Raw genomic sequence first — 24,871 nt, 5'->3', positions numbered from 1 at the left:
AGCCCAGCGTTAATTCAGAAGCTCTGTCCTTAAAAAATATCTCTGCCTCAGACACCTTTACCCACAAGAGCCGATCCCGATGCCCTCACCTTCCCGTCCACGTTGTGCCACGCACTGTGTCACCCAGCCTGTGCCACCATACCTCGTACATCCTGGCCTCCTTTACACTGGAGCCCAGGTCCTCCACGCTGGTGTGGACGTGCCGCTGGGTCTCCAGCTGGGTTTCCACACTCGGTAGGTCACTCCCCCACTCTGCCCGCTCCAGTCTCATCTGAAACGGGCCAAGAGGTCCAAGTCAGCACTCCTCATCTGCAGGAGCATATCTCAAAAGGACACGAGGGCAAGGAAACCTTGAGGTCACTCAAGAGGGAACGAACACCACGTCAATTCCGGTGGAAGGTCCTAAAGCTCCAACACTGAACGATTTCCAGGACAGTCTACACAAGCTTCATAAGACCACATAAGACCAAAGGACTGACTGGATCAGAACAGATTTGCTTTCAGCTTTCAAAGGATCTTCTGATTACCCATTGAACAGCAGGATCAAAAGAGAGAAAACCCAACTCAAGACAAAAGTATTGGTGCCCTCCAGAAACTTTGAACCATCAAAACAATTATTCACAGATAAAGGTAGGAAAACGCCCAGACCAGGTTCCTACCTGCCCACATCAGCATGAGCAGAGACAGGTAATTTGGCCCAGAGAGCCAGCACTCACCTGCATTTCCTCCACCCAGGCCAGCAGCTCGTACACAAACCGGAGGCTGCCTTCGTCTTCGGTAGAGGAGATGGCCACCAGCTCTGTCCTGGTCATGGGCTTCCGGAACCAGGAGGCAGACGTGGTGTGCAGCCCTTTCGTCAGGGACTCGCCCTTCAAGTGCGTTGTGCTCAGCATGGAAGGAGGCACCAGCTCCAGGGTGGAGAAGTGGCCTTTCCTGTAGAGGTTAGTGCATTCCAGCCTCAGCGTCACCAGCTCGTCTTGCAGCCGCATGATCCTGGAGGAGCAAGCAAGGCATGGGTAAGAAGATGCACACACGGTCTCTCCTTCACAGCAGAGCGGAGGAGCCTGACCACATTTCTCCACCCATAGAGCATCTCGGACACAGCCTCTCTCACCTGAACACCAGCTCCTCCAGCTGGTAATAATTCTCATCCCGAAGGATCTGCACATCCACCTGCAGCTGGCGGATGAGCCCCTCACACTCCTGCAGATACATGACCACGTCGGATTCGTACTGCACCGGCTGGCCTGACTCCAGGTGAGCAGCGTCCTGCACCGAGAGAGGAGACTGAGGGCTGGGTCCCTTCGGCCCAGGCATGTGGGCAGAGAGAACAGGATGGCAGCCCACCATCGACTTCAAGACCGAAAGGACCTTTTAATCCTCAAGCTTGACCTGAGCAGAGGAACACCAGTTCATCACTCATCCCATACCCAGGACACGCCAGCTCCTGCAGATGAACTGAGAGCTGCTCGTGACAGATGGGCTCCCACGGTTAGTCCCGTGGACAGTCACTTAAACGTGCATCTCATTTCTACCCCCTACCCAGGTAGCTACAGCCTGCAACCGAGCCTTTCCTGCCAGTCTTTTAGACTAATAAAACAAATTGATGGGTTTTTTAAGCCCCATTATACAACAAGCTTTCCCAGAGCTGCAGTTCTTCCCCAAGCCAGCACCCCTGCAGCCATCCAGCCTCGCTAGCTGCATCCCCAGAGGCAGCCTGCTGCACGGCAGGGCTGATCCCCTGCCCCCCTGTCCCCAAGGTCCTCGAGCTGTAAATCACCAGGTACCCACTGCCTCTACAGCCCCTCCGGGATGGGCTCAACGTCAGAAGAGAAAGGAAAGCTGTCCAAGAGAGCCCACCACCCCAGGCAGAAGAGAGGGGCAGATATGGGCAGAAGACGCAGGAAAACAAAATGAACAAACAAAAAATTTAGGAAGGGGAAAATAACACCCCCCTACTCACAGCTTGCAGCGTGTTCTTTGCAAGAGTGAGTTTTTCTTCACAGCTCAGAGCACCGTTCTGGATTTTGTTAGCGATTTGTAGCAGCAATTCCAGCCTGCAATGACAGGGGGAAAGAGAATGAGAGAAAGGCTTTGGATGCCCCTCCAGCCCGGGGACATCCCCGCAGGGCACGCTGCCTGCCGCGAGCAGAGCACTGACCTCTCCACCGCCGGCCGCAGGAGCTTCTCGCGCTCCAGCATCTCTATGATGAGCTTGCCCCACTCCTCCTCCACGTCATTGGGGTGGTACCCCTGGGGCAACTTGATGCGTCCAAATTCAATCCATACCTGGGGAAAACATAACAGAATGGCATTTCCTACCTCCTCGAGCTGGCAAGAGAGAAATTACAGCAAGGAAAGTGGGACTATAAGGCAATAGCTCTGCCTTCGCTCCTGCAGCACGCTGCTTGCTACATCATTTACCCTGAGGGTTATTTCCACTTCTCCTTTCCAAAATAAACCTGAACTGAGCACATTTGGGGCTTGCTAAAAGCACAACACTCCCACCTACAAGCCTCCGGGTAGCCACGATGATACTTACCTCTAACAGTTTGTAGAGCTCCTCTATCCTTCCTTTTTCCTGCTCCTTTGCTGGGATTTCAGTTTCTTTGAAGTGTATGTATTGGTTATAAAGTGCCTGGGATGAGAAAGGCTCATCAGAATCCACCCTGGGGAACACCACCACTCAGCTCTTGGCACCGAGCACACTGGACGCTGCAGAGGGATACGTCCAGGACCTACCTTTAGCTCTACAGGGTTGTGGGGGAAGGATTTATCTGACATGAGTATCGTGTGCTGCTTGATCCATGAGATGAGGGACTCCACACGGCTCTGGTACTCCAACCACCTCGAATCCACCTCCTGCGGGCCGAGAGCATCCTTGCAGAGCACTGCCAGCGTGCAGGTCTCCGCTGAGGAGAGGCAGAGCCCAGCCCTGCCGACCAGCACAGCCCCGAGCAGAGCACGGAGGGAACCCAGGTGCCATCATCACAGCTACAGGGTGGACCAGTCGCCTGTGCCTCCCTGCAGCGATGCCTTCCCAGGTACAGGGAAGAGAAGGATGAGGAGGATCCTCCTTGCAAGCTGCTCCCTGGAAGCCAGCTCAGCTTTCCAATGAGCTCAACACCCGTGGCCAAACCCGCAGAGCCTGGAGAACACCGTGGTCCTGCAGGCACGCTGGCAGTTCTCAGGGCAAACACACTAACAGGGAAGCTCCTTCCTCCCCCCCAGCCTCTGCCACCCATTGGCCATCTGCTACGGCAGATGTGGAACCTCCAAACCCTTCCCACAACGTCCGGCTGCCTCCCGAGCCGCTGTCCCAGCCTCCCAACCCGCAGCGATGCTTACGATAGCGCTGATCCCTTCTCCTCCCTCAGGGACTTTGGGAAAGGCATCGTAGATTGAAGACACATAAGTTATCACGGATTTCTCATCCGGAGAGGGGACGTCCACGTCTGGCAAGGGGGAAGCAGAAAGGCAGTGAGGAACGGGAGCGGGCAGAGGGGTCAGCATCTCTCCACGCCACCTGCTTCCCCCGGCTGCTCACCTTCGGCGTCCAGCAGCCGCGTGACCCCCAGCCGCTCAGCGATCTCAAAGGCCTGCTCCAGGTTCTCCCGGTTACTCTGGATCTGCACCCTCTCCATGTCCACCAGATCTGGCCTGCAAGACACGCATCAGAGTCGCGACGTCGGCCAAGAGCACAAGGAGCCCAGGGTGGAGCATCCCGGATGGGCACTGCTGCCTCGGGTGGCTCCCGAGGGCTCGTCTGAGCCCCTGTCCCAGGCTGGTGGCTCTCCGAGGGGACGGGGCTGCAGCACCTCCCCAGCTCATCAGGCTGTGAACGAAAACCTCTCGCGCTCCTCTGGGACCTGCCCTCTCCAGCACCCGCTCTGTACCCAGCGTGCCGGGCTGGGACTGCCAGCCCTCCCTGGAAGGAGGAGGACCAAACAGCCCCAAAGCGGGGTGGTTACACCTCTCCAGAGGACGTGGGCAGAGCCCTCTGCCCGCAGCAGCGCGGCAGGGAGGCAGGAGGCGTGGGTGCTGCCAGCCCCGTGCCGGGAGGAAACACGGCAACAGAACAACGCCAGCAAGCTGCAGCACAAACGAGCGCAGGGGAGCCAGGAAAATCCCAGCCTCTGCACACCACGCCATCCCAGCGAGGTCTGTCGCCACCACGCACCCCACCTCCTGCCTGCTCCCGCCTGCAGAAGCCTTGCCTGTCCTTCCCTGCTAAACCCTGCCCGCTCCTCCTGGCCACAAGCGAGCACAGAGCAGCACGGGAAGGCAGAGCTATTTCCAGCTACCAGGAGATGCTTTCTCACGGGGCCTTTGCTGTTCTCCGCAGGCACTCAAAGCCATGCCAAGTCCCCTCGACCTGGCAGCCGGGGCAGAATCTGACTCGCTGCCTACGCTGAGCAGGTTGAAGGTGTGTAGGGCTGTGCTGTGTCTCAAGGAACTGTGAGAGGTTTAATTGCTGCTCAGGAGAGCTCTGAGACCCTTGGATGAAAGCGCGGATGGAAGTGCTGCTATTCACGGAGAGCAGAATGGGCAGCAGCGACACATGAAATGCTGCAGCACTCCCATACTCCAGAGTTTAAAAGCTTTGCTTTTTTGCCTCTCTCTCCAACCTCATTCAAGATGTTTTATCTTGCAGCCTGATGTATTTGCTGCTCTTTCCAAGCACCCACCTCCCAGCTATCTGGCAGAAAGAATGATTTCCAGGTAAAAGAGACATTGCTCCCTGCAAGCCTCACCTACATCTCCAAGCACAGACCATCACCAACCAGAGTGGTGGGCAGGGACCCCCGGGAGGTCCCCAGCCTTTCCTCCCCCCCCGCCGCTCCTTCCTGCCTACCTGTATCTGTGGATGAGCGCATTGAACATCTTCCCATCGCTCCAGCATGATGAGAAGTTGGTACACTTCACCCCGATGTAACCCGCTGTCACCTTCTGTGTCCACAGAAGCAGCTTCTCCTTGGCCGACATGTCCCCCGACTCCCCGCTGATGTAGATGTCGGAGATCTGTAAGGAAGCGGCACAGACATGGGGTGATGTGGGAGGAGGAACGACCACCAGATGCATCCAGTTTCCAGGAACTTGTCCGAGACCTGGGAGCTGCCAGGAGGAAACTCCTGGGCACCACTGGGGAGAGGGGACCCCACAGCCGACAAACTTGGGAATGGGCCATCGGACCCGCAGGAGAGCGCCGGGGTGCCGAGGCGTGGCGTGGCTCGGACAGCCTGCAGGTCCAGGCAGGCGAGGGAGGCACAGACGTTTGCCAACACCATTTCCCAGGGGCACGAGGTGTTCCTCGGCCACGGCGCAGCCCAGCCAGCACAGGAGCTGCCACTGCCGGACCCCGGCGTCCTACCACCGCCCAGCTCAGTGGAGCCGCTCCTCTGCCCAGGCTCCGGTCCCGGGAGCGGCTGCTGCCACACGTGCTCCGAGCGCTCCAGAGAGCAGCGCTGCGCAGCCGGCAGCCCGCGGCACGCCCCGGCACGTTACACCAGCGCCGTTTCCCCCAGCCAGGGCTTGGGGTGCAGCTTGCCAGGAACACAACGCCATCGCGAGACGGGCACCTAGGGGGTCTCTTCCCGCCCCGAACACGCTGAGCTGACAGCTCTGATGTGCACCCTCTTGTACAAACCCACTCCGCTGCCCGCTCCTGCTCAGCACCCGCTGCGAGGAGCCCCAGCACCCTTGGACACCCAGGGCTGACACAAGAACGGTCAGCCCCATCCGGCAGCACCCATGGCTGGGCAGCACGGCAGCGCCCGAGAGGGGACCGCTGACACCATCTCTCGCTGGGGCTGCCGGCAGATTCTCCACCTGGAGCATCATGTTGTAAAATAATAATAAAAAAAAAACCCCAAGAAAACAACTTAAGGAGTGGAAAACAGCGCTCGGAAGTGCTGTTTGAGAAGATGCACGGGACAGAGGTCTCACCTCGACCTCCAGCCAGCGGAGTCGCTTGGAGCGGGGCCACCAGCTCCATCCCGGGGGGAAAAGGCAAGGATGGGGAGAAGGCTGTCGTGTCCCCTCACTGCGCTGGGAGAGGCAGGTGCAGGGGGTGCTGGTGGCAGGGGTGCCGTGACCCACTTCCCCAACAAAAGAGACCGACAGTCGCAGATCCCTCAGACAGATGCACGGGACTGGCTGCAAATCCCAGACTTGCACGTGACAAAACGCACGTGTCTCCGCATGCCAGCATATTTCTGATTGGCACGGCTTCCTCCTCACACCCCCCACCCCAGCTCCCCAATTAGTACCATTACCTCCCCTTAATTAAGGGGCAAACAAAGGGGAGGATGTGAACCTCACGTATTTTCCGGGGCGCCTGGAGAAAGGCAACTGGGGCTGTTTGCTCGCTGGATTCCTCCTCCCGACGCTGCAGGGAGATGGTGTGCCAGGACCAGCCCCACCCGCCGTCCCTCCGAGCCTCCTCTATCCAGAAAACACCCAGTTGCTCTATTCCCCCCCCAAAATACACCCGGGTGGGTGCTGGCATTGCACGGGTCCCAGCTGCCAGACATCCCTTTGCAGGCAGGACGCAGGGACCTGCAGGATTAGAGCCACGCCGTGCCGCTCCTCCCGCCTCTCCCGCCGGCGGGGAGGATGCTGCCGATGCACAGCACAGCACTGCGAGCGGCGGTGTAATTGGTATGCTGCAGTTCACCTCCCTCTCCCGAGCCTGATACGCTCATCACACACAAAACTGCTCTTTGTCAGCGGCTGCCACACCGCCAGCGCTGCCTTTAACTCCTCCAGCCCCGGGGGCCGGGCTTCCTTAGGGATGCTGGGACCCGGCAGCGGAGCCCGGATGGGGTGATGCACCGGGCGAGCAGCGGGATGGAACCCTCCACACCGGCAGGGAGGGACCCACAAACCTCTGCCTGCCCAGCACCCCCTTATTGATTACCTGGCAGTTCTTAATTAACAGCAGGGTGAAACCTTCTGCAAACCCACCCATCGGTGATGCCCCACCTGAGCTCTCCTGCGCTGCTGCCCATCGGGGAGCTCCTTGCAGCACCCAGCTCAGATAATTCCTTTATTTTTAATCATCACACAGCACTGGGGTACTCCAACTGCTGGGCCTTTTCCCGAGAGCATCCTTGCAGGACACCCTCCTAGAGCAGCACTTACGGAGGTGCAGGATGCGGCACCAGCTCCACCCTCCTTTCTTCACATGTCTGTGTCAGGACAAAGATTTAGGGAGGCACCGGCGAGAAGAGAGAGCAGAAACTCGCAGGATCTGGGGCCAAACCCTTCCAACACCAGCCTTGCGCACCAAGCAACCAGTGGCAGGACGCTGAAGGCCGGATGGTGGCTGTGACACCGGTCCCAGCCCAGCAGAGGTATCAGGGGGGCAACAGCCCCTTTCCTGCCCCTCCAACCACGTGCATGTCCTGGGGCGTGCAGAGCTTGCCCAAACCCGGAGGTGCCTTCAGCCCACCCTGTCACCCCCAAAGGGTGACTGCCAAACAGCAACAGGCTCCAAACCCAAACACAGCATCATCCCCTCCTCTTCCTCTTGGAGCCCCCTCGGAGCAGGCAGAGCCCCCACGCCTCCACGTTCACCCACCCGGGAGCTGGGTGCAGGCAGTGGGACGGGGACACCCCAAACTGGCGCCCGACCCAGCAGCCCCAAGGGTGCGTGTGCCGCCGGTGCCAGCAAGCGTGCTGCCGACGGCAAACACAGCGGCACCGAGAGCCCGTGCGACCGCCAGCCGCACCCACCGGCTCTGGTGAGAGCTGCTCTCTGGCCACCCGTGCCGGGAGCAGAGGACAGGACGGTCGGTCCCTGGGGGATGCTTTCCCGGCAGAGCTGCTCGTAGGGGAAAAAGCTTCGGGAGCTTTCTGCACCAGAGTCCTCCCCCCGCGCTCAGCATGAGGTTGCACCTTGCCAGGATGACTGTCCCCAGGGGCCACCAGGATCTGGGGTCCACTGAACCAGGTCCCCCCACCCCACTCCAAAAAGGGATGAGGGTACACACAGACACTGACCATTCCTCCAGCTGTCCCCGAGCTCCCCCTCCGAGCCCAGCCCTCCGCAGCGAGCCTGCAGCTGCCTTCAGAGGGAGACACCGTGGTCCCACCAGCTCCAGCACCCTTGGCCGGCCGGCGTGCCAGGTCGCTGCCGTACCCCGAGGAGCTCCGGACCGCACTGCCACTGCGCCCGCTGAAGGAGGACGGGCTGTGGGAGGCCGGCAGTCCATGCCCATCTCCCTCCCCGGCCCGAGACGATGGCAACCCTGAGGTTCTCCCCACACTGGGGTTTTCTAGCTGATCCACCATTGGGGACGGCGTAGACAGCTCCGAAACGGTGCCTGGCTCTGCGGAGGAGGAGCAGGTCCACGCGGCGCTGGAGCTGGGGTTGTTGCTGCCTCCTCTCCCCCAGGCATCCAGGGCGCTGCCGGGCCCCGGCTCCCGGCTCTTCGCTGGCTCCTCACCGGCCACGGCACTCGCTGGGGACAGGAGCCCCTCTGCACGGCCATCGGTCCCCCCGCGCAGGGGCAGCAGCACAGCCCGGCGGCTGCCCGTACCGCTCCTCTGCAGGTCGACCAGCCGGCTCACCGCCTTCTCGCAGTCCTTCTCAGCCGGGTTCTCCAGCAAGCGGGCGATGACGGTGGTGCCTTCCTCGGGGAAAGCCCCTGCCGCACCCGGCTGCCGTGGCTCCAGCACCAGGCGAGCTTTCTGCACCTCCCCCTGAAACCGCTCCTTCACCTGCACGATGAGCCCGGGGTGCAGGGCCGCCGGGTTGGGGTCCCCTCCGCCACACCGGCTCCCAGCAGGTCCCTCTCCTCCCTCCTGCCGGGGGGCTGCCTTCGACTTCGGCACCTCCTCATCCTCAGCCACGTCCGGCACCGGGGGCTCCTCCTGTGGGGCTGCCTCCAGCATCGCTCTCCTCTTCCCCCTCCGCCTCCGTTTAAAGCGGACCCTTTTTTTGGGAGACAGGGGCGCCTTTCCCGCAGCTTTTTCTTTCGGCTCTTTAACGCAGCCCAGAGAATTCCCCATCTCCTCCTCAGCGCCGGCAGTAACACAGCTAAGCAAGTCACCGGCTCCCGAATAAATCCCGAGCCGGGCTTCATCGGATCAAATGCATGCCGTACACCGTGCCGCGGACTGCCCCTCGCCGCCGCTCCCTCCCGCCAGCCCTGCCGCTGCCGCCGCCGCTCCAGACAGCCATCTTACAGCCTGGGCGCCGCGAGAAGACAAATTCAAAGCATCTCACTGCAGTTCAGAAATCACTTGACCTAAAAGCAGAGGGAACGGGGATTGGCTGCGGCGTCCTTCTCTCCAAATATGAGGTAATTGGAGCACGGCCCTTGCCAACACAAACAGGGGGCAGGAATCAGGCAGCGGAGCGGGGAGGGGAGCGGGAGAGGATGGGGAGCGGGGGGATAAAAAACACAAAACGCGGGGAAGGTTGGCAAAGGTAGCATAAAGGAAGGGGTGGGAGAGAAATGGGGGAAAAAAAAGCAGGGAGGAGTCAGAGCGGCTCTGCATGCATGCCAACGGGGACGCAGAGCTGCTGCGCCGGCTCCCGCAGGGGTGTTTCTCTCCAATTCCAGAGGTTTGCTCCTTAATTCTTAATGTCCAGAGCTCCAAGAGACCGGCTCACACACCCACCCTCCTGCCAGGCTCACCTGGCTTGGAGCACGGAGGGGCAGCCCGAGGTGCCCCGGGGAGCCGGCATCGCTTCAGGGAGCCGCCGTTGCAGGGTCCCAACAGGCTACAACAGCACCGGCGCTGCTGTCCCAGTGCGGCCCCACGTCCTGCCTCCCTCCTGCAGCTCCCACCCCGAACGCCACCGAGGGCAGGGGTTTGAGGAGCATGCAGCATCCCGACTCCTCTCGCCAGCTCGGAGGGACCAGAGAAGGGTAACACATGCCAAAAGCAGGGACAAGACAGGAAACAGGGAGCGGGGGACACTGGTCCACCCTGGACCCCTCCCCAGGGCTCTTCCAGCCACCCGCCCCCAGGCAGCGGCACTGGGACACGGGAGATTAAGAGGTTCACAATAGAGCTACAACCCCAGAAAAAATCCGTTAGCGCAGGCAGGGAGAGGACGCGCAGGCTCGCCAGCACCAGCCCAGCTCCCCTGGGGGCCCCCCCATCACCCACCCCGTCCCCCACGGCAGGGTGGCGGTGTCCCCTCCCAGCTGGGTGCGGAGGGGACCCGGCAGCTCCTGCTTGGGCTCTGCCATCCCCTCTCCGGTCCCCCGCAGCTGAGCACGCACCAAGGCAGGGCCACCCCGAGGACAACAAGGACAGGATGCCACCAGCCAGGCCCCACTGGAGACGACGGTGACTCATCAGCATCCAGCCCCTGCTCGACCCCGGCTGCTTCCCAAGGCCACGACGCCATCAGAGCGCCTCGTCAGCAGCCGTACGCTCAATTCATCCCCACGCTCCCCCTCCAAACGCCTCTTCCTGAGAAACACAGGTCAGGAGGGGCTTGCCCAGGGCACGAGGCCAGCCTGGCCACGCTGGCACAGGGCACACGCATGGCCCAGCCGAGGTGGCAGCTCCCTGGGGTGCTGCCCACTCATTCTCCAAAAATGAAAAGCGAGGTCTCAAAGCCAGTTCTAGTTTCATCTGGAAGACACCAGCAGGGAGCCAGGACGCACCAGCTCCCAGGGACTCTGTCTTGTGACGGAGATGGCCCCAGAGCTAACGCCACATCGCTAACGAGCTGCTGGCAGCAGCACCGCTGAGCAAGCCCCGTGTGCCAACACACTGGTGGCATTAGGGGCCATCCATTGTCCCCCTGAGGACATCAAAGCTACAACCAGATAATTTGAGGCTATGAAAGACCCGAGACCCTGTTTTGCAAGAGCATCTATAGCACACGATTGCTGGAGACAGTCCTAAGTGCGTTCCTCAGCTGGGTCAGAGAGCTTCTCCCATCCCTGACCTGAACCACTATCATGTAGCTGACATTTTCCATCTCAATGAAAGATCCTGTGGCTGCGCCAACCGCCCCAAGGACCGGGAGCATCTCGGGATAACAGCCCTGCACAGGCGTGAGCTCAGCCATGGCCCCCTCCAAATTTGCTCTTCTCCTCCAGAGACTTCAGCTGAGCAAACATCTACCACCAACAACCCTGGTGCCAACCGGGAGGCCACCGCACACAACCCATCATTAATGATTCCATTATGTAAATGATGAGAAAAGGGCATTGCTATTCTCTGACACCAGTCTCCATGACACCGCGACGTGTGTTGATCCTCCAGACCGATCTGCGTGCTGGAATCGCCACGAAACACACGGAGAGAAGGATGCCAGCGTCCCAGGAAGACAACGCGCTTCCACCATCCGCCCCACGTCCTTCAGCAAGAAACTCTCATGACCTACCTGGAAGTGGAGGATGATCGTCCATATGAGCCCCAGGGTGAGCTTGGGGTTGCCATCCGTAATGTCATCATTGCGAATATTCACCAGTTTCACCTGAAAGAGAAGCAACAGGGTCAAAGCTCCCCGTCAGCCTCACCCACAGGGAGCAGGGGGACATGTCCCCAACTACGCTGTCCCCAGGATCACCCCAGGCACTCCAGCAGGGAGCGGACACGAAGACCCTGGTGCTTCCCCAAGAGGCAGCAAGGCCACCCCATGCCCTGGCTCAGGAAGCGGGGAAAGAAGGACTTTACACATCTCTAGCACTCTCCATCTAGAAGTGCTTTCCCAGCACTTAACAGCTTTATTTCAGCTCACATGGAGAAGTGCCTCGTCCCCGAAGCCCTGAGCACTAGTGCATAATTTAATAGCTACAGACCACAGAGCATGGCTAAAAGAGGATGGCCGAGCTTCATTAACTCCCTCCTGGGTTCAAACCCAAGCTGCTAATCAATCAGCCCTAACAAAGGCAGAAACGCCAGCGTTGCCCTCGCTGCGGGTCCTTCCCCAGCACCCACCAAAAGTCCCCGTCCTGGCAGACTCCGGCCCCACGCAGTCCGAGCTGCTCCCTCCTGGCTGCTTTGCTCTAGGGGTGGTTTAAACACAGTCCGTGAACCCCACGGAGATGCCTGCAGCACCGAGAGCACCAGCCTGGGCACCTCCAGCAGACGCACACCGGAGCGGTGCTGCCCGGTTACTGCTCCTGCCCTCCTTGCAGCAGCCTTCCCGGGAGCTGCCACGTGCTTTGGGCTCTTCTCCCCTGGCTGGGCTCCCCACGGGGGTGTCCCCGCTCCCCAGCACTCAATGGGACCCCACAATCTCTAGCAGGAGCATCTGGGGTAAGAAGTCCCAGCAAGGCGGCTGTCACCCGACCATCACGCTTCAAAGGAAAAAGCTGTTTCATCCAAGTAGAGAATCAAGCTCCCAAGAGCCGCCGGCAAAATGTCTCTATCAAGGGGCTGGGGAGGAGCGGGGGGGGGTTGGAAGCGGCTCACCCTCCCTGGAGTGGGGCATGTGCTCAAATTTATTCAGTGCCCTCGGGCCAGCAGAGAGAGAAAAATCTCTGCTTCAGCATGAACTGGTACAATTTATCATCGTCTCGGTGTTTCTGGGGAGAATCGTGATGAGGAGACCTGACCAAACAGGCGGAACAGGACACCCGGCCCCAGGGGCTGTGGGGGTTTCACCTGCAGAGCCAACAAGTCTCGGGATGCATCCCACTGCTCCGGGCGGGATCTGCCCTGGGGTGCGGAGGATGCCCGGTCCCTGCCAGCTGCACAGGCGCAGCAGGGCCAGCACCTCCCAAAAGCTCGGCGGAGGGAGCCTGCCCTCTGAAAGCCGAAGGATGGCAAGTCCGTGCTGCGCCCGGAGGGGTGATGCCGCACACAGAGGCACCAGCCCGTGGGTGCGCGGGGCTGAGCAGGAGCCAGCTGCTTCATCTGCCCCAAAGCTGGTGGGAAGGCACGGACATGCTGCAGCCTCCCACCCCACCGCCAGGATCCGCCGGGGAGCCCTGGGTGAGGCTTTTGGGGTGCAGAAGTGACTGTGACATTTGCAAACCCCTTCCCAGAACTGGAGTCCAGTCCCTCATTTTGATACTTGATTTTGTGCCGCACAGGTCATTCTGAGAGCACACAACGCCTACAGGGGAAAGTCCCCTGACAACTGTCCTCAACCAGCACCGTGGGGATGGGCGCACCCCTGGCACAGGCTGACGCTGCTTCTCGACACCCTTCTTGAGCCCTGGCCAGGAGAAAGAACCACAAATCACCCAGCTCTGCTTCTGGGTGAGCCTACATCAGCCCTTACCTGTCGCTGCTTCAGGAAATCCAGGGCGATCTGCACGTTCTGCAGCCGGTGGAAACGCATCCGTCCCTTCTCACGCGGCTGCAAGAGAGACGGCAGCTTCAGGTCAGGCTTGTGGGGCCGGGCCAGCAGCACCCCACATGCACAGCCACCCCCCGCATGCCCCCGGGAGCCGCCTGCAGCAGCCCCCCACGCTCAGCGTGCTGGTGTGACCCCCCGCGCACTCCACGCTCCCTGCTCTATCTTCTTGCTCTGGAGGCAAATAAAGTCATCGCTATGCACGATCCTGCACGATCCTGCTGAAAGAGGGCAAAAAGGCCATGGTGGGCACGGAGGTGGGAAGACCCTGAGATCTCGACTTCCTCTGAGCGTCACGAGACCCCGAGGGTCGGCACCCAGGCTCTGAGCCAGGCGCTGCATGGCTGCCGGCAGGATTGGCTCAGCCTCTAGATCCCAGGGCAGGATCTCACCCATCCCACGGGAAGAGGGCTCAGCAGAGAGAGCTTTACCCGAGTGGGTACAGAGTCCGACCCACCCAGGCGGAAGCAGAGCAGGTCTGCTCCGCAGCAGGACATGAGGACCTGGGCAGGGACCGGCCACGGGTCCCCGCTGGTGGCGGAGAAACCCCGACCTCAGCACCAGCCCCTGCAGAGCCGGCTCGGCTCCTCCCGCACGCGGGCAGGGGCTGCTGCTCCACGTACCGTCTCTGAACCCTCGGTGAGGGGAGACAGGAGATGTCCTGGGCTGTGCCCATCGCCGCTGCTGCAGGCAGGGGATTTTCCGAGGTACCCGGCGGCTGAGCCGTGGCCAGGGGAAGGGCACGGGATGCTGGGTCTGCTTTGAATCAGGAGGGGGAGGATCGATGCCCAAATCCTGATCCCAGCCACAATATGTGGCGTCACCAGGATGCTCTGCACTGCTAGGACACCCCAAGCCCTCTGAGCCACCTTCCTTCCCCAGCCTGAAGGGGAAGAGCTGTCCCTGCAAGGGGAACATCTCCAGGGCTGCAGGGAACCGGAGCCTGGCGGGAAGGTGCTACAGCCCCAGCTCCTCCTGTGCTGCTCCAGGTGGGAGGTGACACTGTGCGCCAGGGAATCGTCACCCAGAGCAAGGGGGCAGGAAAACACACCTTCTCCTAGACCTGAGCAAGGTTTTGGGGTCTGGTCCCTTTGAGGTAACCCTCAGCTGGGGCTGGGCTGCGCTCGCTCCCACCTCCACTCACATGCACGGGGTCACCGGTTGTGCCCTGGACCCCACGGTGGCACCAGCCCCCCAAGAAGGTGCCTGTGCCCGGAGCCTGTCCATGCAGTGTGAGGTGAGCAGCCATCGCAGCGGCCCCCCAGGACCGAGCAGGCGGGAGCCCGGCCGGGAGCAGCGTGCAGGACCCGTCCCTGTCCCCTCCCGCCCCGTGGGGGGGACACATGCTGTCACACCAGGTGGGTGGCGTGCCCTGACTGCGGGCCGACACTGCAATGCACGCACAGATAATCCAGGTAACGTGAACACAGCCCGGTAACGAGGACCGCGGCATCGAGTGCATCTCCGCTCTTGCAGCTTCCCCTCTGCAGACCCTCGCTTGGGGCGACCGCCCCGGGCGAGTTGGGTGGGTTTGATCAAAAACCCCAGCTAAAACCGAAGCGAGGGGAAGGTCGGAGCCCCCAGCGACGCTGGGCTGCACTGGACTATCTGACGGCACTCCAGTGTCCGCCAGGCATACGCTGCGGCCGGGGCAGACTCAACCTACTTCTTCATCATCATCATCTTCCTCCTCACGCTCTTCGCTGCTTGCACGGCACCAGGCCGGCGCTCTCACCAGGCGAAGGCTCCTCTGAACTGGCGGCTCTATTTGCTAACGAGGAGGGGAGGGACAGCGGCGACGGGAGGGTGACACAACAGGGAGACAGAATGGAAACCAAAATGCAACACCCAGGTAAAAGGAGAAAGAAAAGAGCGGGGACGAAGGTGGCTGGATCTCTGGCACACCCTGGGCTCGAGCACAGAAACTTCCCCCCACCGGCTTTGAAAGCCGAAGCGAAGCGAAGGAAGCTGTCTGGATCACAAGTAGCTCGATTCAATTTTTCAGCCCCCACAAAAACTGATTTGGCATCTCTGGAGGGTAACGGAAGGAGTTAGGAGATCTTTTCCCAGATCTTATTTTAGGGGAAAGCTAAAATAATTCCTGCTGTGCTACGGCTGTTGCAGCAATCGGGATCTTCCCAGAGCTGAGTGAATGTGTCAGTCTGAGGAGGAGGAGGAGAAAGGAGGGGGACTCTACGCTGCTCAGGATGCAGGAAGAGGTTTGCACGCCACCAACTGCTACAAATCCAGCTCGTGCAGAAGCTGAGCATGGGGCAGGAGCGAGGAGCGTGCCCTCTGCCCAACCTGAGCTAAACTGCTGGCCACGCGGTCACAGAAGCAGTTTTAGTCAAAGCCATTATTATCCGTTATTTCAAATACGGAGCCAAATCTAGAAGATGAAGGCATGTAAGCCCTCACAAAAAGACGGCTCCACCCAGGGCACTGTAAGTCAGCGGCTTTAATCACACGCTTTGGTGGTATCCAAGAGACCAGCCTGGGGAACACAGGTTGGAGTGAAAATAAATAAAAAACGATAATAATAATAATAATAATAGTAATAAAAAAAGAAACAACGACACACATTTGAAAACAAAACTATGGCATAAGAAATGACAGCTGATGGCTGGGAGCAGAGGGAGGATGGAGGGGGCTCGGGGCGGGCAGCAGCATCGCTGCCCAGCCCTGGGGACTTACCAGCTTCACTCCCGACAGCACCTCCAGGAGGGAGATGAGGTTGTGGCCATCTCGCAAGTCTTCGTAGAGGTCGTTGATGTGCTTGCGCACCTGCGGAGAGCCAGGGAAGAGGAAGACCCTCAGGGGTCCGCTCGCCTCCTGCGTTCCCCCACTGTTTGCCAGAGCACGGGAGGAAGGCAGCGGTGTTTGCAAGCAGACGTCTCCCTCCAAGCCGTGCGCGTTTAAAATGGTTATGCCAGAATTCACAGAATCCCAGACTGATTTGGGTTGAAGGGACCTCACACCCATCCAATGCCACCCCTGCCATGGGCAGGGACACCCTCCACTAGCCCAGGTTGCCCAAAGCCCCATCCAACCTGGCCTTGACCACTGCCAGGGAGCCAGGGGCAGCCTGTACCAGGGCCTCAGCACCCAGGTTAATCCTGCTCAGCTACCTACAGCTGCAAGCATCTCCCTTTGCACACTTTGGGGCTCCTCTGCACGCAGGAGCATCCCTCAAAAGACAAAAAAGCCCCTTTGTCCTGGCAAGGGAGGTTCGAGGGGGGAGCAGCCTCACCTTGGGACCCCCTCCTTCGCCCCGGCTGCCCCCAAGCCCCACGTTAAAGCAAGGACCAGGCACTCAGGAGGCAAATGTAATAAAAAGGGCTGTGTGGCGATGTTACAGTGCCCTCCAAAGGAACCGGGCACTTTTCCACCACAACCATCTCTGCTCTGAGTACAGACACGTATGAACACTCAAAAGCAATGCAAAAATTCCCAGACAAAAAAAAAAAAAAAAAAAAAAAAAAAAGGCATTTATCTGCCAGTCCTGAGCCAGAACAGACAGACAGACGGTCGTTTAACTAGCTTTATAATAAAATACATGACTCTTACCTTCATCAAGTGTTTATTGACCCATTTAGTGAAGGTTTTCTTTTGGACTCTGTCCCGTTCATCTGTCAAAAGAAGACAAAGGCAGCTCTCGGTCAGTGCTTCTCATGCAGAAACTCAAATGACTTTGAAATGAGGGGAAGAGACAGAGGAATCGCCGTCGGTGCCAGGACCGCCGGACGGATCCTGCGCCCGCACAGGGGAACAGAGGCTGCTTATTCACGGGTTACTGCGGGACGGAGCCGTTCACGTGGCTCCGACGTCTCGCTTGGGCAGGGTGTAGGAGCAGCCACACAGCTAGAACAAAATGCACTGCTTTTTGGGGGGAATATAGTGTTATTCAAATAAAAGCAGCGTGGATGATTGGGATGGGTATAGCTGCAGCTGGCAGCGGCAACAGAACACGTCCCCTTGGCCGGGACAACCACGCCTCCTCGTCCCCCCTCGGGGAGGCAGCGCAGGGACGGAGGTGGGATTTGCCCAAGCCCCCCGGCGTTAGGAGGGTGTCCCCCTCCCCTGCCCACTCCCGGGTGGTTTAGCACATTATATAAACCCCACAGATGTCCCGTAACAGGCCTGGGCTGGGCAGCAGCAGCGTGTGCAATTAGCAGCTTACTCTGTCGCTGTATTTTTGGTTCATTGGATTGTCAGGATTTAATGTTTATTTCTGTCCCACGGCTCAGCCGAGGGTGCCCTGGCCGGACGCCGGGAGCTCCGAACACCAGCGGGACAGGGTGACAATGCAGGTCCCATCCCTGGGGAGCAGCAGGGGTGTCCACCAGCCCCACGGGGTGACGGGATGGGAGATTTGCAGTGATGCCAAGCAGCAACATGGGACGGGGAAGCGGCCGGCAGGCTTTGATCTGCCCGTTCTCAGTGCAAAAAAAATATCATCACGTAAAAAACAAAGGCGAAAGGAGAGGGCATGAGATGGGGCCACACGCTGCAGGGTCCCATGGGGCGCAGGGGGGCCCCGCTCAGCCCCCCGCCTCCCCACGTCTGGGCAGCGAGGATGGCTCAGGGCAACCCCGGCAGCCAGCCTCGTGCCAAATGGGATCGCCAGGTTTTAGTAACAGAGTGCCTCAGTACCGACCCATGGCACACGACCCCAAGCTCCCGAGCACTGCCCCATCCAGCCCAGGGGATCCCTGGGACAGAGTGGACAAAAAGGACAAAACCTGCCACCCCAAGACATCCCCTTGATGCCACGGTCCACCAGGAAGAAGCACCCCTTGCTTTGGTTTTAAGCCAAAAATCAAGGAAAAAAAACCAGCATCTCTCAGCTCAGGCTGCCCAGCCATGCCGCGTGTCCTGCCGGGATGGCACTATCCAACATCCCTCCTCCTCCTCGTCCACCCCACGACGTCCCCCATCCAAAAGCACCGCAGTAAAACACGTGGCACGTGGCCAGTGAAGCCTTCCATGCCTCCCCTGCACCACGCTCCATCCCACGGCCAAGACACGTAACCAGGTGCCAAAACTATCCACCGGTTGAACCGCAGCCGCCCTCGCTCCCCACCCCGCCAGGCTCCAGCCTCGGCACGGCTTCCCGGCACAATGCAGCCGAGCCATGGTGCTGCCGCCTGGCACCGCCGGCCACCGCCTGCAATAGGAAGCCACGTCACCCCCACGTGTGGGACCTTTTTCGGGACATTTCCTATACCTGACCCCCCCCGGAGCCACAGTGCTGGGTCCCTTTCCAACCCCAGCGTTAATTCGGGGTGGATAAAGCTTGAGCCGTCCCCTGGCCGTGGCGCAGCGCCGGGAGCACAGCGGGGGCTGCCTGCAGGCCGGGAAGGAGAGGGCGGTGGGTACTAACCGATGCAGCACATCCGGCACACCAGGCAGGCGCTCAGCCGCCTCTCCTCCCCGGAGAGATGCCACCTCTCCATCGCCCGAGCCGGGGATGGGGAGCGCTGGGTCCCGGCAAAACGGCGGCTGCCTCCCAGCTCCTGAGGAAGGGTCTTCTGGCGGCACCACCCGCTCGCTGACCTTGGCCCCAGCGGGCGCGGGTGGGTGACTTTTCGGCCGCAGCTCCTCCCACCTCACCACTTCCTACACCCGCTGCCCCCAGCGCAGGCACGGGCTGTTCCTCCTCCGTGGCATCGCCGCAAACCCTGCCGCAACGTCAACGGCTTCCCCGGGTGCTCCCAGCCGAGGGTACCACCGGCACGGCAGCTCTGTGCCAGCAAAATCCTCACCGTCCCACGTTCCCGATGGCCGGCAAAGTCACTCAGAAAGCTCCCAGCGAGGAAGGGCAGAGCTGCTCCCTCCAGCAAGCGACCGAAAGGCAGTGCAGAGCGCGGAGCAGCTCCTGGCAGCAGAGAACTGGCAGGCTGTGGGTACGGACGCAGGCTGGCCCCGCGGAGCCGGGCACTGCCCCGCCAGTAGGCTCTTGGCTTGTTTTTCCTCGTCTTGTTTTCCAGTTAATTGCACCGGGGACGGGACGGACAATGCCGAGCTGTTCTCCCCGCTCCCGCCTGCTCGCCCGCAGCTTCTGCCCAAATCATTTCCCGGGTCTGAAGCGCCGGAGCCGGGACCCGGCCGCAGCCCCTCTCGGCACGCAGGGAGATAATGGGGGCCTCATTATCACACCTCTCTTCCTTTTCTTCTAAATATAATCCCTCTGCAGACCTTCTGCCAGCAGGAGCCCCACCGCCCCGGCCAGGAGGGCGAGAGGAGCCGGGCTGCTGCCGGGGGAAGGCGGGAGCGTGTCCCCAAGCATCGCAGGGAGCACGTGGGGAGGGGGGTGCGTCACCAAGTCCCGCACCGAAAATGTGCAGCCAGGCACCTCTGATGCCAGATCCGGGGGGTGCCCGCAGGCCAGCAGCTCCTCCGTACACTCCCTCTTCCCATCTCCTGCCGAAATGGGGTTTTCTTCCTTCTTTTTTTTTTGCCCCGTCTCACCACCTTTGGGTGGTTCCTGGGCTCTAACCAGATTACACCTCCCCACCCTGCACCCGCGCTATCGTCTGAGCTAATAATAATGCACAGTTACTTGCATTGCAAGCTTATCTCTCCCTGGCTAATCTTTTCCAGAGTCACCCTGATAAGCAACTTGTTGCAATCCCCCCCATGCTTGTCCTCTCCCCTGTCTCTAGCAGGGGTTCACTGGCCGCAGCCACCCAAAACCACCCTGTCACCAGCCAGGGACCGTGAGCAGAGGCGACGGGCAGCAGGCAGGCAGGGCGCAGCCGGAGGGAAGGTTACGGTGACCAAAGGGAATCCGCACCGCTCGGAAGACAAGCCAGCGGTGGGCGAGGGCAGGAGAGGCTGACTTGACTGTGGAGCCTCGGGTCCCCCCGCACGCAGGGCACGGAGCAAAGGCTGGTGGCGTGACACAGGGAACATCGCTGGCGAACAGAGACCCTGCTGCCAGCGGCGCCAGTGAAAACCACGCTCCTTGACTGGACATGCCCACGTGCCGCACAACCATTCGACAGTTTCCAGCACCACCGATGCTGTCGGAGCTGCACGGATGCTTCCAGCTGCGAAACGCTTTTGTGTTGCTGCTTTCCCAAGACAGGTGAGACTCGCAGAGATGAAAACGCGGACGAGCCAGGGAACAACCTGGCCTGAGCCCAGCTGAGCCGGAGCCATGCCGTCCCCATCTCCATCCCTGCCCAGGGGTGCAGGGACCATGGCGGGACAGCCCGGGAGTGCCGAGACCTGCCCCGGCTGCTCCCCAGCGCAAGCGAGGAGCAGGGTTCAGCTGCCTGCGCCTCCGCTGCCTGCGCCTCTACAGGACCACGCGTGCTGTTTAATTCCCTCCCCACCTCTTCTCCCCCCATTGCACATCAGAGCACAGTCCATCGCTCCTAGAAACGGGGATCCCAAAGGCACCGTCTGCTGTCCCCCACAGCAGTGTGAAGCAGCAAGGACCAAGGAGCAGAGGTGGCCGCATGAGGAGAAGGCGGGTTTTAAGGCTTTCCCACTGCTGTCGGTCCCCTGAGCAAACCCAGCTAATGAAGGCGAACAGGGAAAACCATCCCGGCCCACAGCTGGTTTCCAGTGCCCCGAAACCAGGGGCATCAGCTGAGCGTGGGAAGAAAAACTCCCACTCACCATCCCACCAGACCCCAGGGTCTCCAGGCACTTGCCATCATCACTGGGAGGGCTCCCGCGGGCACCAGAGACCCTCCCACTGCCACCGTAACACCCTGCACAGACATTCCCCCCCGCCGTTTGCCCACGGCAGCCTCTGTCCTGGCAGCCTGCCTGTCCCCAGCAGCTCCCAACACGCCCGGCCAGGAGCTGCCGCTCGCCCCAGGATCTCTCCTCCATCATCGCTGGCCTCGCTCGCTGTCAGACTCCATCACCGTTCACCTCCTCCTGCCTCTGGCTGCGAGAGCCAGGTCCCAGCCCCGGGCACTGGTGGGACGGAGGGTGCCCGGCCAGGACAGAGGGGCTGGGACCGGGCTCTCCGGTGCTCCCCTTGGCCATCGTCAGGAGGGGGCGTGGGGTTTCAGTGTCCCCCACTGGCTCTTTCAGCCTCTCCTGCTGGAATGATGCCTGGAAGTGGCTCGCAAGTTTTCTGCTCCTGTTCACTAATTCCTGCTAAAGCGGAAGGAATACAGGAGATGTCGGACGGGGCACTATGCTGGATGAGCTCGCAGAAATCTTGAGGGCATCTCCAAGCCCACGCTCAGCGTGAAAGCGGCTCTGTGGGAGAGCAGCGAGAGCCAGCTGTGGGGTGAAGGAGGGGTTTGCTACGTATAAATGTCTAGAAACAGATTCTGAAAGCATTGAAACCCACCACTTTCACTTTGAACTCCTTCAGGGCAAGCAAAGAATGGGAATGTGCTTTTTTTTTTTTTTTGAATGTGGTACTTTTAAGATAGGGGGATATGCAGAAAACCTGGCTGGCTCAGGAGCACAAGGTATTTAAAATGTGCTGGCTGCCAGCTCATGGGCTGACATAATCCATCATGACAACAGAGCCGACCGGGCAGGCTTTACAGAGCCTTTCGAAACAGGGAAACGGCGCCTGATTCAGCCTGGAAGAATGCACAAGAGATACCTGCGGTGGAAAACTATCCAGCACCCGGATATTTAATGAGAGAGAGACCTGAAGCGGTGATGCAAAGGAGCCCTGGGCGAGCACTGCAGGGCAACAAAACCTGCCGCAAGACGACCCTCATCTTCCAGGATGCTGTGTCCGTGGGGTGGGTATTACCTGACCTTTACTGGGAAAGAGCGACGAAGGAAAACAGTGAACACGCTTGCTGCTTGCAACACTCGCACCAGGATTTTTTTCCAAAAAGGACGGATTTCTGTAGGGTGAAGCAGCAGGTCAACGCGGTACGGGAGGAGACGGAGATGGGAATCGGCCAGGAGGTCCCTAGATGGAACCGAGTGCGTCGCTGCACAACGCTGCCCAGACACCGAGATTAATTAAGTGGATGGGGGACGGCCGGTCAACAGAAGAATTGCAGCAAGGCTGGGTTTAATGGGTAACAGGGCATATTTCTGCATGTTTGTGCCACTCAATATCTCTCTCCTGCTAGTTTTGGGGGAGGAAGGAAGAAGTGTATCCCAAAGCAATATTTGGGGAAAAGTCCCTGCACGCTGCCTGGGCTCTGCAGTCCCACCCCTTTGCATGGAAAAAGAGAAAGAAAAAGGGGAATCAGTCACGGACATGGGGAAAAGGCCCCGTGTGGAGCACTGCCCTGCTGGGAAAAAAAAAAAAAAAAAAAGAGGGAGGAATGAAAACAAACAAATCCCAGGAGACAGAAGTTGGGACAGAGAAGGAGCTACTGAGTCCTTGTCCGTGGCCCGGAGCTATCGCACATCCCTGTAACAAATCCTCGCCCTCCTTGGGCAGCGGTCATGTGCAAGCCCTATTTTGGGAAACTGAGGCAGGGTCAGCCCCAGCTGCTCAGCGAGCCCATGCCAGCGCCGGGAGGAGCTCCGGGGCCACGTCTTGCCGCTGCTGGCGTCGGTGGCTAACCGAGACGCTGCTGTCACGGCGAGCGTGGTGGGAGGGACGCTCGCCCGCGCCGTGGCAGGAGCCGGGAGGCAAAACACCAGCCACATGTCACAGGCTTGTGCGGAGACAAAAAGCAGCCTCATCCCCAGCGAGACATCCCCCATCGCAGCCGCTCCCAACCCCACGTGTGCTGGGAACGGGTGCCGAGACCAAATTTAGGCACCGAAACCTCTGCTCCCCCCCCCACCATGGGGACCAGGACCACCGGGAGGATCCCCACCGCCGCGTCCTCCCCCCTCCTCCTCGCCAGCCATGTCTGCCCCTGCCCGTGCCACAGCCGCGGCTCTCAGGGAGGGAAGACAAGCCATGACCCTTGCAGGCAGCACGCCGGCCATCTTAGTGCCTCTCCCCCCCGCGGGGGCCGCCCCTACCTTCTCTGCTCCGGCTCCTCCAGTACAGGACGCCGGCGATGCCCAGGACGTGGCTCAGGACAAAGGCGGCGGGCGGCAGATAGGAGCTCTCCGAAAGAGGCATCGTCTCCTACTCCCGGCCTGCTATCCCGAGCCCGGCTCGGAATTTCTTTCTCTCGAAGTTGCCGCTGCTGGAGCCCGGCATCGCCAGGAGGGCGAGGGGACGGGGGGGCCGGAGCCGCAGAAACTTCCGAAACTTCCTGCCTGCACGGCTGCCTCCAGCTGGCTGCGTCCCTGGGGCGTCCCCGGGGCTGGCAGGGCTCGAGGACAGCCAGCGTCGCCGGGACGGGGCCAAGGAAGATTTGGGAGCTCGGGGAAGGGGCGGGTAGAGGGAGAAAGCGAGCGTCAGGCCGGCTCAAACATCTTTCCTCAGCGTTCCCTCGGCCAAACTTCATCCCCCCCCCCCGACTCCGGGGGCAGAGACGTCATCTCCTCAATTTCCATTCCCAGCCCCGCTGCGGCTCCGGCGGCCGCGGTGAAGGGGGGATCGGCGGGAGCAGCTGCTGCTGCGCCGACACCACCGCAACACCCTGCTCCTCACGGGGGGCTCGGGAGCTGCACAAACCCCCCCCCCCCAACAGCGGGTGAGCCCAGGGTCCCCTGCCCGCAGACTGCCCAGCGATGCTGACACACTGAGGCCAGGCAGGATCGAGGGGGGAGCAGCTGGGAGATGCGGGCAGCGCTTCAGTAGCGTTCGAGTGGCAGCAGGCAGCTGCCTGCTGGGGGCTCAGGACCCCGTGCTGGACCCAGCACCAGTCTACTCGCAAGAAACCCTCTGCCCAGCAGCAGGGGCAAAAGCGAAGGCAGCCAAATTTTGGCTTCTGGGAGTCAGGTACCCCAAGCGCATTGCCCTGGCCCTCCCTGCATGCCCAGAGACAAATGTATTAACTGCAGGACACCCCCAGAGCCCACGGGGAAATACCCACAAAAGATGCTCTAACAGCAAAGGCAAAGGTTCATCCGCCTCCCAGCCCTTCCTGCAGCCTGCAGCCCTGCTCGCCGCCACCGTCGCGTCGTGCGCCGTGAGACTTTGCAGCCCAACCCCGTTTAACGGGCAGTTTCGCTTCTTTGCGGAACCATTTCCGGCAGCAGAGATACAGAAATGGCACAGGGAAACCGAGAGCGGCAAGCCGTGCTGTGGCACGACTGTTATATCCCCCGGCCCGTTTGCCGCTGTAACCACAGGCAAACCGGGCAGGGAGGTTCCTTACAAAGCCCGTTTTGCTTCCTGAGCCCATCATGTGCCGGGTGCCCCTGCCAGCTCCTGGAGGGAAGAAACTTGCTCTTAGATAGCAATTTGTACAGAATGAAATGCTCATTTTTTGCCTTTACCTTCCCAGAAGGGCTCAGACAAGAGCAGTCTGTTCTGCTGCCAGCGCTCGCAGCAGAGGGGAAAAGCGCTAAGGGGAGGACAGCACACCGCAGCCTGGCCGCAGACCTGCGAAACCTCAGCCCAGCTCAGGCTTTGCTCACGGAGAGAGCCGGGAGCCCAGGCTCGTACGTGGCCAGCACCGGATCAGTCGCCATCTGGCAGCACCGGCTCTGCAGCGTGGGGCGATGAAACCACACGAGATCTGGGGCGTCAACCAGATGCAAGCAGAGATTTGTATTATATTTATAACCCCT

The 24,871-nt window shown here is 60.4% G+C and overlaps 1 protein-coding gene across 27 annotated transcripts in view; it reads right to left on the bottom strand.

Moving 5' to 3' along the window:
* MACF1 (microtubule actin crosslinking factor 1) overlaps positions 1 to 24,871 on the bottom strand; it is a 143,686-nt gene that overhangs the window by 91,636 nt on the left and 27,179 nt on the right. For 24 of the 27 annotated variants that reach the window (XM_075774248.1, XM_075774254.1, XM_075774251.1 and 21 more), the window contains exons 2-15: positions 16,850 to 16,911; positions 15,977 to 16,066; positions 13,208 to 13,285; positions 11,360 to 11,452; positions 4,856 to 5,022; positions 3,548 to 3,660; positions 3,349 to 3,455; positions 2,743 to 2,862; positions 2,543 to 2,638; positions 2,162 to 2,289; positions 1,964 to 2,057; positions 1,115 to 1,269; positions 717 to 993; positions 143 to 271 (exon numbers count right to left, since the gene is read on the bottom strand). In XM_075774248.1, coding sequence (XP_075630363.1) covers positions 143 to 271; positions 717 to 993; positions 1,115 to 1,269; positions 1,964 to 2,057; positions 2,162 to 2,289; positions 2,543 to 2,638; positions 2,743 to 2,862; positions 3,349 to 3,455; positions 3,548 to 3,660; positions 4,856 to 5,022; positions 11,360 to 11,452; positions 13,208 to 13,285; positions 15,977 to 16,066; positions 16,850 to 16,911 — 1,709 coding nt within the window. Of the gene's footprint in view, positions 1 to 142; positions 272 to 716; positions 994 to 1,114; positions 1,270 to 1,963; positions 2,058 to 2,161; positions 2,290 to 2,542; positions 2,639 to 2,742; positions 2,863 to 3,348; positions 3,456 to 3,547; positions 3,661 to 4,855; positions 5,023 to 11,359; positions 11,453 to 13,207; positions 13,286 to 14,948; positions 15,049 to 15,976; positions 16,067 to 16,849; positions 16,912 to 18,665; positions 18,754 to 23,206; positions 23,489 to 24,871 lie in introns of those variants that run through there. The other 3 variants (XM_075774260.1, XM_075774267.1, XM_075774271.1) reach the window with 3 other exon arrangements.

Source organism: Balearica regulorum, chromosome 22 (assembly GCF_011004875.1).
Source record: "Balearica regulorum gibbericeps isolate bBalReg1 chromosome 22, bBalReg1.pri, whole genome shotgun sequence".
Lineage (NCBI taxonomy): Eukaryota > Metazoa > Chordata > Aves > Gruiformes > Gruidae > Balearica > Balearica regulorum.
The sequence above is the reverse complement of the archived record's forward strand: the minus strand, read 5'-3'. Positions and strand labels throughout refer to the sequence as shown.